The sequence below is a fragment of the Metopolophium dirhodum genome, chromosome 1 (assembly GCF_019925205.1).
Source record: "Metopolophium dirhodum isolate CAU chromosome 1, ASM1992520v1, whole genome shotgun sequence".
Classification (NCBI taxonomy): domain Eukaryota; kingdom Metazoa; phylum Arthropoda; class Insecta; order Hemiptera; family Aphididae; genus Metopolophium; species Metopolophium dirhodum.
Genome location: NC_083560.1, coordinates 131,481,352 through 131,499,594, shown reverse-complemented (window position 1 = coordinate 131,499,594; position 18,243 = coordinate 131,481,352). Strand labels below are relative to the sequence as shown.

Here is an 18,243-nt window from a genome sequence, read left to right as displayed (position 1 = left end):
TATCGAATAGTTCGATAGTGACTATTCGATAGTGCCCATCACTAATTTAGATAACAAATTCAGATGTGATGTTCTCTTAAATCAACAAATTTTTTTACTTAAGAGATGAAACATACCTAGTTAATTTAGAAACATTGTAGGTTTTATGTTGATTTTTAATAATTTACATCTGTTGATATTGTTATTATTTTGAATAATCATTTAAAAATGTACCTACAGTTAAATTTTAAAAATACCTAACTTGATATAAATGTACGATATTAGTTTTAATGAGTTATGAGTATGTATATTGTATAACATTATTTATAAATGTTCATAATTCAATTTAAAATTAAAATACCGTAAAAAATATTATTCCCTGTCATATTTGTAATACCTAGGTAATTTTACTCAAAGATAACTCTCAACATAAAAATAATGTTGCATGAATGCAATTTAACTGTTACACGTGGGCCAGAAAGAGAAAACAAATAGTGAGATGCTTACATTTTATTCAATTTTGTTAAGTTTTTTTAATTTATTTAAACTATTTTTTTCATGCAGTTATTATCATTTAATTATTATACTCAACAGAATTATTGAGAGTTTTGATCACTTATATTTTTAAACCTCATTGCCCACCATAAAAAAAAGTTAAATAATAATATATTGTGTTTTATGGTAATTGTAAAGATTTTATTCTATTTAAGGCAATTAACTATTTCACATAAATGAGTATTGTGACATAAACATAATTAATGTACTCTTATAATACAGTAAATGTACTTAAATTAAAAGGCACCTACACAAAAAAATAAAATATGCAATAATAATAATAATAATAATAACAATAGTAAACAATTAATAGTTTTGTTAAACTTAAAAATAATAATACAAAGTTTAAAACATAAATAATATTTTAAGTAACGACATCTTGAGCAAAACTGAATTGCAAAATTAAATTAAAATATCCATCTAAATATCCATCATACAATATTGCGATAGTTTACAATATTAACAATTTTATAAGCTATTATTTATATGTAGTTATAAAGTAGTTTAATTGGCAAGATTAAAACATGTAATAAGATGATAAAAATATATTTAAAAAAAACACAACCTATACCTACTATTCATACTATTTTTTTACAATCTTATTTTTCCTGACACAATATCTGTGTATGCTTCAATAGTCAATTCTTGGTAAATGCCCTTGCTGTTGGAGTAATACACTTGATCCTTAATCCGTCCAATATCATATCCATCTCTTTGTAAGTCTAATTTTTTCAATTTATATGTACCTGAAATAACAATATATATAAATTCAATATTTTGACGCTGTGCAGAATAATAGTTTACCAGTCATTTCAACTTCATTGAGTTTTCTAATGAACAATGGTCGTGCATAGCTTGGCAGAGCTTTCTGTAATCCATCTGATAAAGTGGATACATCCAATGTATTATCCTTGTCCACAATAGCAGCCATACCAGCACGGCCCTCAGAATTAGGCACCTGGATAAAAAATAATATGAAAATAACAAATTCATAATAATTAGGATTAATTGAGTTAAATGGTAAATACCTCTACTCCATAGACAACACAATCACGATAACCAGCAATATTACTAACAACGCCTTCAACTTCAGCTGTAGAAACATTTTCACCTTTCCATCTGCAACAATGAACAATTCAACTTAATTATTAAATAATTTTTTTTAATTTCTTTCTACAAATTAACTTAGCTTAGCTAGTTACATTATTATTCATTATTCAATCAAGGTAAACGGATAAAAAATATTGAATGTCTTTATTGGAACTGTTCAAGAAACTGCAGTGGTTTGAAAAAAATCTATGGGCGGGTTATTTTTTGTTATTATTATTGTAAATAGTTTTTCCAAATTTCAATGTTATAGAATCGTTTCAGTGCAGACGAAAAACATCCGAGCTAGTTGTTCTACCTAGAATTGCTGTACAAATGAGTTCCAGTGAAATATAACAACAACAATTTTCATTTTCATGATCATCATAAATAATAATAATAATTTAAATTAGTATTATCGGCTCAGTTACTGGTATTGGGGAGTTCGCATTTGGACCAGTTTTATCAAATCACAATATGTTAGGACAAATTTTGTAACCTGGTTGGATAATATTTTTATATGTTACTTCAAGTATATGAAGCCATTAGGACCAATTCATAAATGTATAAGATATAAATTTCGTTACTATTTTCGACGGGATTAGGACTAATAAACAGATTTGGCATGGTAAAAAATGATATATTTTTTAAATTGAATCCATATCACTGGTCTTCGCTAGTTATACATATACATTTACTATACATGATTACATATTGTTACATTTTGTTTTCGTTGTTAATCAAACTATTTTTTTTACCAATTATATATTTATATATTACATATTATATTAATCGTGCTCGAATATATTCCACTTTTGTGGACATATTTTGTTGGCTACCAAGTCTTAACTGAAATTCCGCTCTAAATGTTTTATCTAGTCCAAAGATGTTTCGCACACGTTTTCCAATCATTGATCATTGACATGCATCGTCCCATAAGGCCGTCACCTAACCTAACCGTCCTTTTTACCCCACAAAAAATAGGTTACCTGTGCCGGGCAAATGTAAACTGAGCCCACAATTACCTTTTTTGTTGTAAACTCAGCCCGGAAATTTAAGATAATAAAAAATGTTGGTTGTAAACTTGGCCCGATAATTTCGACCAATAAAATATATTAAACATGACATAATTTAATCTGCAAATAATAAATAATGTATTATTATCGGAACAATTTGTTGTTAACAAATGTTAAGATAAATTTAAACATTGAGACAAATAATTTCATTTTCATATTGGACTTTTGAAACGACGTTTCAGTAGTGTAACCACAACCGTAACAATGGCCCGCATAGTTGTTTCCCAACGTGGAAAACCACTAATAGTTTTAGAACATTTTAAATATTCTTAAGTAACTGGTCCGTTAGCTTCAAGCGAAATAAAGTGGCGATGTATAAACCATAAATGTACAGCGTTTTTAAACGATTCCAGATAACACAAGTTTGGTACAGGAATATACAACAAAACGGATTAAGCGTAGTTTATAAAGCAAAAGATTCTGAAATAAGCAAATGGTTGTTGTTATGGATTAGTGTTCTTAGAGCCGGAAAATGTTTCAGAGTTTTTTTACTTTAACCCTAATGGAATCGAAACCAGATGATAATCTAGTTACCAAGTTCATAGGAGAAGATGCTATTTTTCCGCCTGATGTGTGTGCCTGCACTTAATTAGTCGATACGTATTTAAGAACTAATTCATGTGAATCATTTCATGCGCATTTTAATTCAAGTTCCAATTCAACTCACCCCAATATATATTTCGTAATTACAAAATTAAAAGAATTACAAACAGAAACGTACATTAAAATCAACAGCCTAAATGCACCATTTTGATTTAAAAATACAAAAACAAATTATTCTTAGAAGGAACACTTACAAAATATAAAAATAAGGAAATATTGGCGAGTGAATACGTCAAACACATGGCTTTTTAATTAAAATATATTTTAACCTTACATTATTAGTTGTTACACTACAGTTTTACTTATATTTTTACACTTTTTACCCTCACAATTTTACATTAATACATTTTATTTATATTTTTTAATACTGAAACATATTACTTAATTTTTTACACAATTTTACATTTACATAACGAATTTTATATTATGAATAATAATATGAAAATGAAAAAAATTTTTGGAAGGTTATAATGAGAATTGGTTCCTTATGGTGTCTGCTGGTTAATGCTAAATTGTTCTTAAAAATATTATACGTATATTTTTATTTAGGCCGAGTTTACACGTCAAAAATGTTTCCTTGAAAGAACCCGGTCCAAATTAACATTATTTTTACCTATAAAAACCCCGGGCTGAGTTTACACCTAAATAATTTTTAATTGAAAAAAACATGGGTCAAGTTAATCTTTTGAAAAATTTTTTTCCTTGGGCCGAGTTTACAATTGCCCCCTGTATCTATACCGGCTGTATATGTTTACCTGAACGTATCTCCGGTTCTGTCTTTGAAGTACAGGTATCCCCATTCGTCAGCTACGAGCAAATCACCGGACAAGAAGGCAGCGTCCCCCTTATCGAACACGTCTCGCACAATTTTCTTCTCCGACTCCTCGTTGTTGACGTATCCCAAAAACTGTCTGGATGGGTTGGTCGAGATAATTTTTCCGACAATCACACCAGGTTCGCCTGAAAGAATTGCGCCGCCACCGACGATGATTGTACATTACATGCAATAGAGAAATTAGTTGGACAAGACACTTTTCATTCGTATTTCGGTCAATCGTTGTGTTTTCAAATAAAACGGTTTATGGCTATATTATACAATTGAGGGTACATTAAAAAAAAATCAATTATTATTACGAAAACGACTATAGATGATTGTTTTGTCGATAAATGTTAGCCCTTCAATTCCACAACACGGATGAACAGAATATGTTACAGGTATGATTACCGAATTTTGAACAGATTTATTTATAGGTATACGTGTTTTATAATTGGATAAACGTAGACATACATAGTCTACATGCATTATCTGTTTAATATTCAACATTTAGAGACATCATAATTTTCAAAAAAGTATTCTGTTCTCGATTGTACGTATAATAAGAAATATGGAATAACAGTTAAAACAAAATTATCAAATGGCCAACACAAATATTATTTAGTGCAGGGACCTGCTTCGAAGTTCAAACTTTGTGAAAACAAATTTTTGAAAAACATAACATTTGACCTAGACGAATAGTGATTTTTTTACATTTATATAATATTATGTAGGTGTATAGTAAGTAGTTTACTGTAGTCAAGTGTTACGCAAACATAAATTAAAATAATTGACTATATGAAAGCGGATGAGCTGGACTACTCGCTTGAGCAACAGCTGCTGACTCGTCCGTACCTGGATTGCAACGGGTGCAAAGTCCGGCAGCGTCACGGATGGGTTCACACGTCTCCGGGTTTACCCGTATAATCGATATCGGGTATATGCTGGGTATCAGTCTGGACACAAACCCAATGGCTCCGAACGTGTTGTCTGTATTGGCTGCAAACAAAGAAAATAATACACATTATAATGTATATACATAAACACAACTGCAACAATGGCGGTGGCGGTACAGGTAAGTGGTAAATAAGGGAAAGGTCAGAATAAATTGTGCAGAGTAAAGCAAAATGTATAATATGTTCATTATTTATATACAGCCCTATATGATAATAAACGACCTGACCTAATACCTAACCTACATACAATCGGCTAGCACAGTGGTATTCGTACTAGTCGATAATTTCGAAATCTTTAAAAATGTAAGTCAATACTTTAAAACTCAAATCACTCTAGTTTCAGTTAAGATATCGAATAGCTTATGAGTTTTTATAGGTTTTATAGGTGGAAGGCATGTAAAGGATAATGTTGATCTTAGGTATGTTTACTTAGGTGATACCTACCAGTGGTGTTTAATAGTTTACTTTTTTGTTTGAACATATTATAATAGGTATAATAATAATCTACTACAAAGTTGAAATCTGAGCAGCTGCCTGTAGCAGTCCATACGAGCACTTGTTACACAGAGTACTAAAGGATATTGCATTAAATATTGATAGTAAAATTAAAATTCGTTTTTACAATACAAAAATGTTGTAATAACTTGAAATGTATATAAACCTCGAAACGCCGTTAAAAAGCCAAATAATATTGGTCATCGTGATAGTTATCAAACATACCAATTATTTGACAACCGTTGACACTTATTAAATTTTTATTAATTTATGTGGCATAGAATTTAAATGGATCATTTTAATGTAATTAAAATCAATTATTATGTTAGAGTCTGAGCGGAGCGAAGGATGTATTGGTTAAACAATGATGTGTTCGTGCGTGTATGTGTGTGTGTGTTAACTATTTGGTTCAATATTCGAAATTGAAGTTTCTGTTAGGATATGCGATCATGATGGTACTTTTTTAATAATAGGTACTGAGTAAAAACAATAAGAGACAATAACGATGATATTGAAGCAACACCAATTTTCATATTATTTGGGGTATTTCTTATATATTATATACTAGATACCTATATATATTTACCTAAAAGCATGTCAAAATTAAAACTTTTTTAGTATTTTTTAAAATAATATCGAAACATTTTGTTTTAGTGATCAAAGTTATTTTTAAACAGTAAAAATATCGAAAAACTCAGATATATTTTTTTATGTGTTGGAATGTTGCAATGTTTTAAGTGTTGACAAAATTTGATATTCAAACAATATTAATTTATTTTTCCTCTAATAATTTAAAAGTTTTTTGGCTGCTATTAAAAAAAAACAAATCGTAGAGACTTTCAACATTTTGTATAACTTTTGTATAATCTTAGGTAGAAGTGTGTAACTTATTAGATGTTACGATTTTCTGTAAAGAATGCAATTTTAAAAAAATTTTTATATTAATTTTTATTTACCTTAGCTTAAATAAATGTATACAAAAAAAACTATTCACACCATTCTTTGATACAACAATTTTGACAAATTATTCATTATTATTATTATTATTTTTTTTATAACATTTATTTTTGTGATGCACTGTAAAATCTTCACAGAGTTCGTTTCCATGGAGGATAAAGATTAAACGAGCTTACCGATGTTTGCGTTTCCTTCTGTCGATCCGTAGAACTCTGCGACCCGTGGTACGTTGAATCTGGACACAAATTCTTTCCATATCTGAGGTTTCAGACCGTTTCCGAATATGATTCTCAACTTGTGGTTTGTATCGTCGGGTTTGGGCGGAGTGGCCAAAATGTAGCGACACATTTCACCGATGTACTGAGCCGCCTGCAGTGTATACGAACATAATTAACAAGTGCATCACTTACAAGTCTGACAAGGGTAGGAGTATCGGACAGTGCAATCAGGGCTGGCATTAAGTAATATTTGTACCTAACTCAATAAATCTCAACTAAAAAACGATTTTCACTACGCTCAAAATTTATAATTCATTTCACAACAATTCTATATTAAATGTCTGTAAAAATATATTTAAGTTTGGTTGTCTAAACTCTTCCCCAGGCTCTTAGAACTTTATACTACATACCCCGAACTTTAAACACTAACCACTGTTCATAATAATCAACGGACAAACTAGAAATTAAACTTTTAAATTATTTACTCGAGATTAAGCAAACCAACAATATAATACTATATGAATTATAATAATATTGTTAACAGTAGGTGGGTAATATTTTCAAATCGTATTTCAAATATATTGATCAGAAAAAAGTCCGTGGCAGCGATAAACACAACCTCTAAATACCTTCTACTATTGAGTATATAATATTGTATACACTCAATGCTTAATGCTTATACATAATAATATATTTATAAGCAATGGTAAACGGTGACTTACGGTACAGTTGTACTTGGAAATGTCTTGGAAGTACCCGGAAGCAGAAAACTTTTTTCGTATGACCGTAGTACAGCCGTAAAGAAGCGATTGGCCGATGCACATTATACCGGCGGCGGTGTGGTACAGCGGCATTGGCGTGTAGAACCGATCGCTGTACTTTAGGCCCACTTGATACGCATAAGCACCAGCGATGAAAATATATCTAAAACAACGAACTGACACTTAAGAATGTGTATAGGTAGACATTATACAAACATAATGAAAAATTCAAATTGCATGTAAATTAAACTTGAGTAGATATAAAAAAAACTTTTTTATTTTTCATCTTTGGTGATTTTTTAGGATGTTTACTTTTTTTTAGTAGCTATACCTGTTTTGATTTTGTTTCATGAAAAATTACTAGAGAAATAAAATTAATGACTGGTTTAAAATCTTGGGTTTCAATTTCAATCGATCAAAAGTCGATAAGTCAGTCATATATTTTGGAGAAGTTCATTTCTACAGGAGAAATTATGACAGTCAATAGGTACTTAAAATAATACTGTACGACCAATACCAGTTCGTATCTATACGTTCGCGGGAGTCGAACCCGGAGACCAAATTTTACAACATGTATATAATAATATAAATATATATATGTGTATTGTAATATGTCTATTCAAATATTTATACCCCCCCCCCTCACCATGAAAATATCACAGTTACGCTACTGACCAATACACCACTCAGAATCTAAAGTGTTTAGAAAGTAGTTATTTTAAAATAAATAATTGTATAGGCAGAGCCGGATTAATAGTATATATTTAGTATAATATTAGAACCGTACCCACATTCATAATAAATGCATACACATGTTATCCCTTTTATCCCTTTTAGAAATAAAATCAACCCATTGTGATTGGCAATGTGTCTTATAATTACTATTACAAACAGTATATTATGTTATTGTTATTATTATTATATTCACGAATTCAGTGGCGCGCACGAAAGTAGTTCTGCTGCGAATCTGAAAACTCGTGGATTTTTTTTTTTAATAAGTGAATGGATTATATAGATAGGAAGTAGGCAAGTATTACGTTATACTCGAGGTAGATTAAGTTGGGAAGTTGAAATGTGTGGCAAAAGCTCGATTAATTTAATAACAACGTAATATAATATATATATATATTATATATATATGAAAGAGGGGTAGTTTTTTTTATCAATAAATTAGTGCGTGAGTGGGTCTAATAATTGTTTGTCGTCTCGCACATAACATAAGTTCACGTCACCACTAAGTGAATTTACACAGGGTCCGTCTGTTTCGGTAAAATTAATCGTAGAAATGTCGGGTTTCATTACCTGACGTTGGTAATGATGGCTGCTTTTGGGTAACCGGTAGTACCAGACGTGTAAATGTACAGCAGTTTGTCGTTGTAACCGGGTTTTTCCGGCGGGTTTGGCGCGGACGGTGATGCTTTATCCAGAAAGTGGTTCAAGTAGGTACCGTCGTTGGCGGGCGGTGGAGTGCTCGAAAATTTAAACAGTTTTATATCGTTGTCCAGATCACCTTTGATATCGTCGATGTCTGAAAAAAGTATTTTATTGTATTTATCTTAATTTAGTATTTAAAAAAAGACCTATCAAGAGGTTCTCAGATGATAATAAATATAGTATAACAAAATGTAATTATTAGGGTTTGGATTTCCATTTACTATGAAATAGTAAAATATGCAATAAAAATATAATAAGTAACATATTCAATAAATGTATTAATATTTTCCAAACAATCATTACGTGAAATAGAAGTAAATATCTTATATTTTAAAATGAATTGAATAAAGTTAATCAAATAATGTTCATTAGTCTTGCTTTAACATATATTTAAATCATTTTTACAATTTTTCGTCAGAGACAAACTTTCTGATATTATGAAATTTAATTTAGGCACGTAAAATAACGTAGCATCTTTTTATTCTACTTTAAATATACTCCAAAACATACTTTTTTCGAGTTTATATAGTTAATTTATGCAATAACCAAATTTTCAAAAGGACACTGAAAAAAAAACATACCAATACATATAACTAGATACATAAATAATAATAATCTAAATATAATATAGTGCTAAGAGAGTTAAATAACAAAACACATTGTGAAACGCCATAGGTACTCTGAGTAAATAAAACAGTTAAAACCACTCTCTCTATATGTACCTTATTATGGGTTGCAATCAACAGGTATATAACAAATAAAATGTCATAAGAATTGCGGAGAACCACATCTGCAACCGTTTGTTTAATACAATTTTTTCATCCAATATTTAGGCATCAAAGAAAATTATTAACCTGTATTGTATGTAACGAGTAACGACTGTTTCACTTACTACGCGTCGTGACGTGAGGGCTTAAAGTGTCACAAAATGACTAAGGATACAGTGATGTCTATTCTATTTCGAGCATTCTATGCGTGTAAACTTGAATAATTCTTATTACTTAAACATATTAATTTTATAATGTCGTCGCAACCAATGGTAGGCGTCGGTTCATGTGTTCATTAGTACTTGTTATATTTAAATTAGTTACCTATAATTATTAATTTAATTTACACATACATTTCTCATTTTTTAACACTTTTCTTAAGTTTGGTTTCACGTCTGTCTGTGATCAAATCTTGCGCGCTCGATTTGAGGCACTTTTTGAAGATGAAAAATTCTGAAAATTGGTATAGACCTTGGTCTTGGATGACAATACAATAATCCGTTGTCATTTTGGGACATGGACCAAAAAAAAAAAAAAGGATTGTCCCCACGACGTCGCCGTAATATCTCTCGCAGATATTGAACTTTCTCTCTTCCCCAAAAAAAACCGCAACCTCTTACGAAGCAAGTATAGGCGTGTCCTATCCATTATTATAATATCTATGGTAACAACGGTAATTATTACCAAATAACATTATACCGGTATTCTGATATAGGTACCGAAATAAGTATAATATAAGTACTGTCAAATAACAAAATATATAATACACATAATGGTCTCATAATGAAATTGTTAATATAAATAAAAAATAAAAAAAAAAATTTTAAAAACACACTTTTCCATAAAAACATTTAAAAAAAAATTTTAAAAATTGCACTAAAAAGACAAAAATAATTCTCTGTACTTAAAAATAATGAAAAATTTATTGATGAAAAATTTAAAAGTGTGTGGTGCTCATACACTTGACATATATTCCCAGTCACTATCTTATAAACATGATTGAACAAAGAAGTGTATGTGAGACTTTCCTTGGCTTTTAAATTTTTCATCAGTAAATTTTTCATTATTTTGCTCTTATACTTGACATATACTGCCAGTCACTATCTTATAAACAGGATTGAACAAAGAAGTGTATGTGAGACTTAGCTCGGCTTTTAATGTTTTGTATGATGCACCACACACTTTTAAATTTTTCATCAATAAATTTTTCATTATTTTTAAGTACAGAGAATTATTTTTGTCTTTTTAGTGCAATTTTTAAAATTTTTTTTTAAATGTTTTTATGGAAAAGTGTGTTTTTAAAATTTTTTTTTTTAAATCCAAAATCTAGCACCCATTTATCCAAAATTTAAACTGTGTAATGATTATATAATAAAATATTTACCCTTAAATAAAAATGTATGTAATTAAAAATAAAAACAATAATATAAAATCGATATATATAAATATACAACAGAAATATTAATACGCCAAAACAACCAAAAACGACTAAAGGGCGTAAAAAATAATCCCTTCCTCGGATTAATTTTCAGATATTCAATATTAAAGCGTAATAAACAGCTAACGGAAAACAAAAAACAAGACGAGATGACAGTATTTTGACTTCAAACGCTGTATACATCAAGTTCAGAGTCTAAGTTTCTGTACATACAAATAATACATTTTTTCACAAACCTCATAAACATGCTATATATCATATTATTTATCACGCCTCTGTAATTGTACGTTGCAGTACTGCGCACGGGCCAACTGGTATGTTTATTATTAAAATAAAAGAAAAGTAGAATAGTGAGATAGCAAGTATTCTGTAAGGTAATACTATTTTTGTCAAACTAAAAATATTGAATAAAAAAGCTTTGCAAGACTATAAAATGATAAAATTACGTAAATAAATAATTATTTCGGTTTAACTTAAAGGCTTTAACGTACCAGCGTACCATTATGAGTACGTTTTTTAAGCGTGGTCAGAAGTAGAAAAACCTAGTCCCTTTACCTACCCACTCCCTCCACCACTTTAATCCCGGCGGTGTTGATTTTAAATACACGGGTGATCTATGCTTCCTGCTATGGTTTGTTACTTTTATTTATCAGTAAAAACACAATAATCCGTGAATGTAAAACCGTTTTAACGTCAGCATGTAAACGTTATAACTGTAACCTATATTCTTACCCGATGACAATTCAGCCCCATAAATCAAACTGGTACAGTTGGCCACTTTGATGGAGTGGAGCAGTGACACCATCCTCTGGTTGTAGTTGATCAACGCGGTTACGATGCCTACTTTGGACATGCCCAACCAAATGCACACGAACTCGGGTCGGTTTTCCATCAGCAAGCCGACCACATCGCCCTTCTTGAAACCTCTCTCCAACATAACATTGGCCACTTTGTTACTGTATTCTTCAACCTGTTCCGACACATTTCAATCATGTTAACACGACATCAATATAATAATATATGCATATCAATAATCGCACGCTGCGTTTATTCAAAGTATGGTTTAAATTAAAAATGTCGTATAGGCTGGAGGCAGTAAAATTAGACCGTAGATCAAAATAAGACATTTTAAAAACTGTGCTAATACATACAGTAGGTATAATTTAATTATATAAATAATATAATATAATATATAGTAGGTAACTAATGTAACTATTTAAACATTTTTATGGTCCCACCATATTAATCATTATGTGATTAGTAAGAACATTAAGCAGCTAAGTGGCGAAATATAATTGTTGAAACGTGTAATTGTAGTTTATCTAAATACTGACTTGTAAAACAATACATTTATCTGTACTGAAAAGACTGAAAAGAGATACAGTATATTTATGTTTTCCAGACCACTTTCCATTAATTTATTTTAAATTGTTTATCTGTTGAAAAAAATTATATACCTTCTATGAATCATTGGTATAATTAGATGTAGGTTATAAGGAAACATGTTTCACCAAATCGGTTCAACTAGGTCCTGGTTAAGCTCCAAAGAGACAAAAATGGGTTTAAAATATCTGATAACCATGAAAAATACAACCAAGGTTCAGTTATATAACTATAAATATTTAAACTGGTTTTTACTCTTCAGCAGCAGCCTTTAAATCGTTATTACCTATTTTATTTATTACTTACATAACATAATATGAGTAATGCATTTGTGATATTTATGAGTATTATTTTGAAAGTTACAATACAAACAAGTTTTGTATTTATAATTGAATTTACTTCTTTTGACATAAGTATATAAACATCAAACACGTACATTTTTTTAACGATATAATTTTTAAGGATATTCAATTTTAAAATACAAAAAAATATTCATCTGTCTATCTATAACTACCTACCAGTTATTAGTTGATTTTCGAAACATCAATATTATGTCTAAATTATTAATTATCATTTGCAACCGACACGTTCATATTAGGATAATAAGAGTGATATTAGTAAACTATAACGGTTTAATTGCATATTAGGTATTAAAGTGCACTTTAATGAACACCACCTATTTAAGTATGAATATGTAGGTAGGTAAAACATCTATATTATGGACATATTAGTTCAATAAAATGTGTAAGCAAAAAGTTGTACTGTGATTTTATTTATTATACACGTGTTTATGTATTAAAAATGGGAATAACATTTTTTTTTTTTTTTGGTTTATAAGTTTTTATTTAATCTGTTACAAAAAGAGAACAATAAGAAAAATTGATGGTAAATATAGGTTAAAATCAAAATAAAAATAAAAAGGCAAATTCAACAGACTGTAGAGGCCTCCCAGCGGCGAGGTACTACAACAACATTTTTTTTTTAAATTTGATTTAATTTTAAGTTGTTAGTTATTAATAATCCAAATAAAAATTTTAGTAAAAAAATTGAAGTTAAATATTAACTTTTACACTATAAATAATACGGTTAATAATTGCTTAAGCAATAGTACTATTTTTATACCGATTATAAAATTCAGGAAAAATGCAAAATAGAATTATATAAAACCTTGATTTTATGTATAAATAACTTGACCCATGGGCGCCTAGTTTTATAGTTTCATGGGATGTTTGAGTTTCGAGTAACACAAAACTCGGTGCCCATGATTTGACCAACAAATTTAGTGCGATAATTCAAAACTAAAACACTATTTTTCATTAAAATTCACGCTGGATACAATACGTAACTTGTTTAACTTGTTTAATCACTGTATACGAATTCAAGTGATGTAATAAAGTTTTACTTTTATTATACGTTTTTCATAAGATTTATAATGAAATTATTAATTGTAAAGATTTGCGAATCAGCGTAGATAAAACCGATGTATAGGAATTAAACACGAATCTGACCATTCGTCTGTACTCAGTGCTTTGATCTTTTAATTTGACCGACATCCAGAGCGATAGACTACAAATTATTAGAATCACTTTGAACCATACATAAGACCCTATATTGTTCGAGGATTTTATTTAATGGAGAATTTAAACTTTTGTATTTGACAAAGATAACTGCTTAAGATACACACTTTTATGTAATAATATATTATACTTCTTTATTGTGTCGTTGAGTGTGATACAAGAAAATAATTGGTATGGAATGTACAATTTCAAAATGAAAACATATAATATGTATTGATCTACCTATATTATAGTCATATAAAAAAAAATTGTATGGGTGACTCGTGAAAAAAGTATAAATTATTTATTGGCCCTATACATCAATGAACACTGTTTTTTGGCTGGGCAGTAAAACAAATTCATGATAATTAATCGAGTAAAATCGAACAGAGCGAACAAAAAGATATCCCTCCGGTCTGATCAATTAACTTCATGAAAAATATAACGTCAATCGCTTTTATTATTTTGTTCTTAAAATCTGCAGACAATAATAACTTTTAGACTTTTGTATAATATAATATATGTAACCAGAGCAATTTTCAACTTTGTATTGGGTCTTGCGTGTTTTATAAAAATGGAATTAATTAAAACTGTCTGTGATGTGTATTGTCGGAACAACGCTCAACTACTATAATAAATTAAATTAAAATATTCAATGAATTAGCACAAGATAAATTGTTATGTTATTATAGTGTGTAAACTGAGTACCTAAACCTTTTTTTAAATTTAATATTATGTGTTCCACAAGTGTTTTATTCCACGATATCAAAGTCGTAGTTCTTTTACAATTTATCGGAGACTAGTCACTTCTTTCGAAGTTTGGAAAAAACGTGTATCCATAGTAAAATGTGTAGGTGAAATTATAATTTATAAACACTGAACTTCGATACAGATTTCTAGAAGAAATTATTATTTATAGGTAGTTTATGATGTCTAAGGGAGTGGGGCATGGCAACTATGTCCCCCAAACGCTACGGCCGCGGTTTCAGGCTCGTACGAAACCAATACATTTATAATATATTATAATTTATCATAAAAGGCAACATTTTGCACTAACCTGCAGCGCAGTCCATTCTTTGTCTTCGAACGCGAACAATACTTTGTGAGGGGTATTCTTCACAACCATGTGTTTGAATACATCTGCGACGGTCCAGTTGTTCTTGCCCAATTTCTTGGCAGTGTACAAAAAGTAGTAATAACGACATAGCGCTCTGAAAAAAAAAATTAAAATTATACACACGTTATTACTAAATTGTATCATCCAACCTCAAACCCAAAAAAAAATATTTGATTTATACGAATATAAATTATTTGACGTGGATAGTAAACTGTATAGGAAACTCCTTTTATGAAAATTTACTGTCATAATCAACAGTTGGTTTAAACTCAACTACATTTCTTAAACTTTTTAACAAGCTGGGGTGAAAATGTTATCATTTATAATCATGGTCAAGATGATAATTTATAAGAATTGTACCAGATAATATTAATATTAGCTATCAGTTATCACCAATAAATAACCAATAACTAAAAAAAACAATTTGGGTTAATACACCGCGTGCCCAGTGCGCCCCCCTGATACGACACTGAGATTAAAAACAAATCAATTTAAAAAAGTGGGTAAGTGGATGTCACTCGGCTGTACAGTAGGTTACAAGTGGGTCACTGTAATGGATGGTGTTAAATTTGAATTCAATGATTTAATATCATTGTATAAGAAAAACGATTCTGAGCGAAAACGGTCAGTCAGACTATGATATTGCCAAGTATATTTGATAATATTATTGTGAATAAAGTAATTTATACATGACCTATTTACTTGGAGCCTTGTTTTAAATTTTCAATCCTTAGCAATAAAAGTTGAACATTTTATAAATTTTTAACTACAAAATAATTATTAAATTTTAAATTTGATAAATTTTGTCGAAATTTGAACTTTAAATGCTTATAAAAAAAACTGTGCCTATGTATTTTTAATATTTTTCAACTGCTATTGTAACATTATATCAGGAGCCTTGCATTAATTTTTCACGCTTTTTCACCCAACAAACAACATTTTATTGATATTTATAGTTAAAAAACTAAAAAAATTTAAAACTGACAATGTCCGTAAACAGTTCAAAAAGAGTCGAATTATTTTCAACATTTTATCATGTATAGAAAATGCTAATATAAACATTCAGTGAAATTTTCAAGTATCTAAAGTCAGAAGTTTTTTAATTACAACAAAATAAAAAAACCGTTACATGAGAAATCGAGTGAATATCAAATGTTGTAAAAATATGAATTTCAAACGCTCATAAAAATTTAATTTTACGTTCTTGTAGAAATTTTTTTAAAATAAAGGTAGACAAACTTATCGATAATCTTGTATTACATTTTCAAACCTTAGATTTAAAAAGAAAATTATTTATGAATTTCTAACTCAAAATAATTTGCAAATTTTCGTCATTTTTACGTATTTGTCAATATTTGAACTTTAGATGCTTCTGAAAAAAATTGTGATTATGGATTCTTAATTTTTTTCATCTGCCTTTGAAACAATAACCTTGGAGCCTTCTATTAAATTTTCAAGCTTTTTCAACCAACAAATAAAATTGTATTGATATTTATAGAAAAATAAACTAAAAAAAATGGAAACTGAAAATGTCCGTAAACAGCTCAAAATAAGTCAAAATATTTGCAAAATGTTATGGTGTATAGAAAATTCTAATATAAATATTCTGTCAAAATGTTATGTACAGTAGGGTCATTTGTTTTAGAGTTGCACCAAAAACCAAAATCAATTTTCTCAAAAACAGCTTTTGTGTAAAAATTCCCGTTTTTCCTTAATTTTGTTTTGGTTTTCACGTCGCTTTTGAAAACTACTGGGACATTTTTACTTTTGATCCCCAAAGTACCAACTTCCTATCAAAAAAGTTACTGTTGAAGAAAATCCAAGCATTTTTACTGTCCTAGAAGGTGATGACACACAAAAAAAAAACACACACACCATTGTAAAATCAATACATTCATCGCTTCGCTCAGACTAATAAAATTGGAAATAGAAAATGTTCCTAAACAGTTAAAAACAAATCAAAATATTTTGAAAATTTTATCGTGTATAGAAAATGCAAATATAAGCAATCAGTCAAAATTTCATTTATATACGTTCATTTGTTTTGAAGTTACACCAAAAACCAATACAGATTTTGTGTAAAAATACCCGTTTTTCCTTAATTTTTATGTTGTTTTTCGCGGCACTTTTGAAAACTATTGATAATTTGACCTCCCGAATATACCAACTATAGATTCACTTTCCTATCGAACAAGGTACTGTTGAAGAAAATCGAAGCAGTTTACTGCCCCAAACCGGGATGACAAGACACAAAAAATAAATAAATAAATCATGCGTAGCTTAGACGCTCGGTTGACAAAAAAAGTGGTCCTTTCGCAAGTGTAGATGTTGGACAGATCGTTTCGTGATGCTGATTATAACTTGGCGTATAAAATTGTTTCGGCCTGTGAATGTAGAAATTAAACATTAAACTTTACCTTATAATAATTAATATTTATTCTTGATTGTATACAATTTATTATTGTTCTACTGTGTACTATTTCATACATAGTTCAGAATTATTATTTATAAAACAAACTTGTTCTAAATAACGTTTAATTTTTTTTAATTACTACCTAAAATGAATTAAATTTATTAAACATGTACTGTAATGAATTCATGCTATAATATAAATTCAAAAATGTATTAAAACATCCTGAAACAGGATATATATTCTTAACATTTTTAAATAATCAAAATGTCTATCAAATTCTAAAACTGCAATTTAATTTCAAAAACAATACTAAGGGTAAGCGATTTGGTTTCCTCACTTGAAATGCCTTACTAAGTGATAAGATATATTTATAATAATAACGACTAACGAGTGGATAAATTAACAGAAACAAATAAAAATAAAAATTGGTAGGTATGTTTATAGTACAGTGTACCAATAGGTATAATACCATTGAGTACCTATAATAGATTGTACAATACATACTCAATTATGGTAATACGTACATTTGTTGTAATAACTATTTCATTGTTTTAAATAATCGATTGACATAAATAACTTTATTTTAACCATGAAATATTGAAATTATTTTAGGTATAAAATAAAATAAAACATAC

At 29.2% G+C, this 18,243-nt stretch overlaps 1 protein-coding gene across 1 annotated transcript in view; it reads right to left on the bottom strand.

Moving 5' to 3' along the window:
- Positions 1-639: 639 nt before the first annotated feature.
- The window catches only part of LOC132934139 (long-chain fatty acid transport protein 4-like), a 57,092-nt gene continuing 39,488 nt past the window's right edge, over positions 640-18,243 (bottom strand). Inside the window, exons 3-12 of the mRNA XM_061000408.1 lie at positions 15,136-15,289; positions 11,872-12,109; positions 8,803-9,028; positions 7,462-7,663; positions 6,698-6,890; positions 4,969-5,112; positions 4,055-4,259; positions 1,563-1,653; positions 1,339-1,492; positions 640-1,280 (exon numbers count right to left, since the gene is read on the bottom strand). Of these exons, the coding sequence (XP_060856391.1) occupies positions 1,126-1,280; positions 1,339-1,492; positions 1,563-1,653; positions 4,055-4,259; positions 4,969-5,112; positions 6,698-6,890; positions 7,462-7,663; positions 8,803-9,028; positions 11,872-12,109; positions 15,136-15,289 (1,762 nt within the window). The 3' untranslated portion in view covers positions 640-1,125. The remainder of the gene's footprint in view (positions 1,281-1,338; positions 1,493-1,562; positions 1,654-4,054; positions 4,260-4,968; positions 5,113-6,697; positions 6,891-7,461; positions 7,664-8,802; positions 9,029-11,871; positions 12,110-15,135; positions 15,290-18,243) is intronic.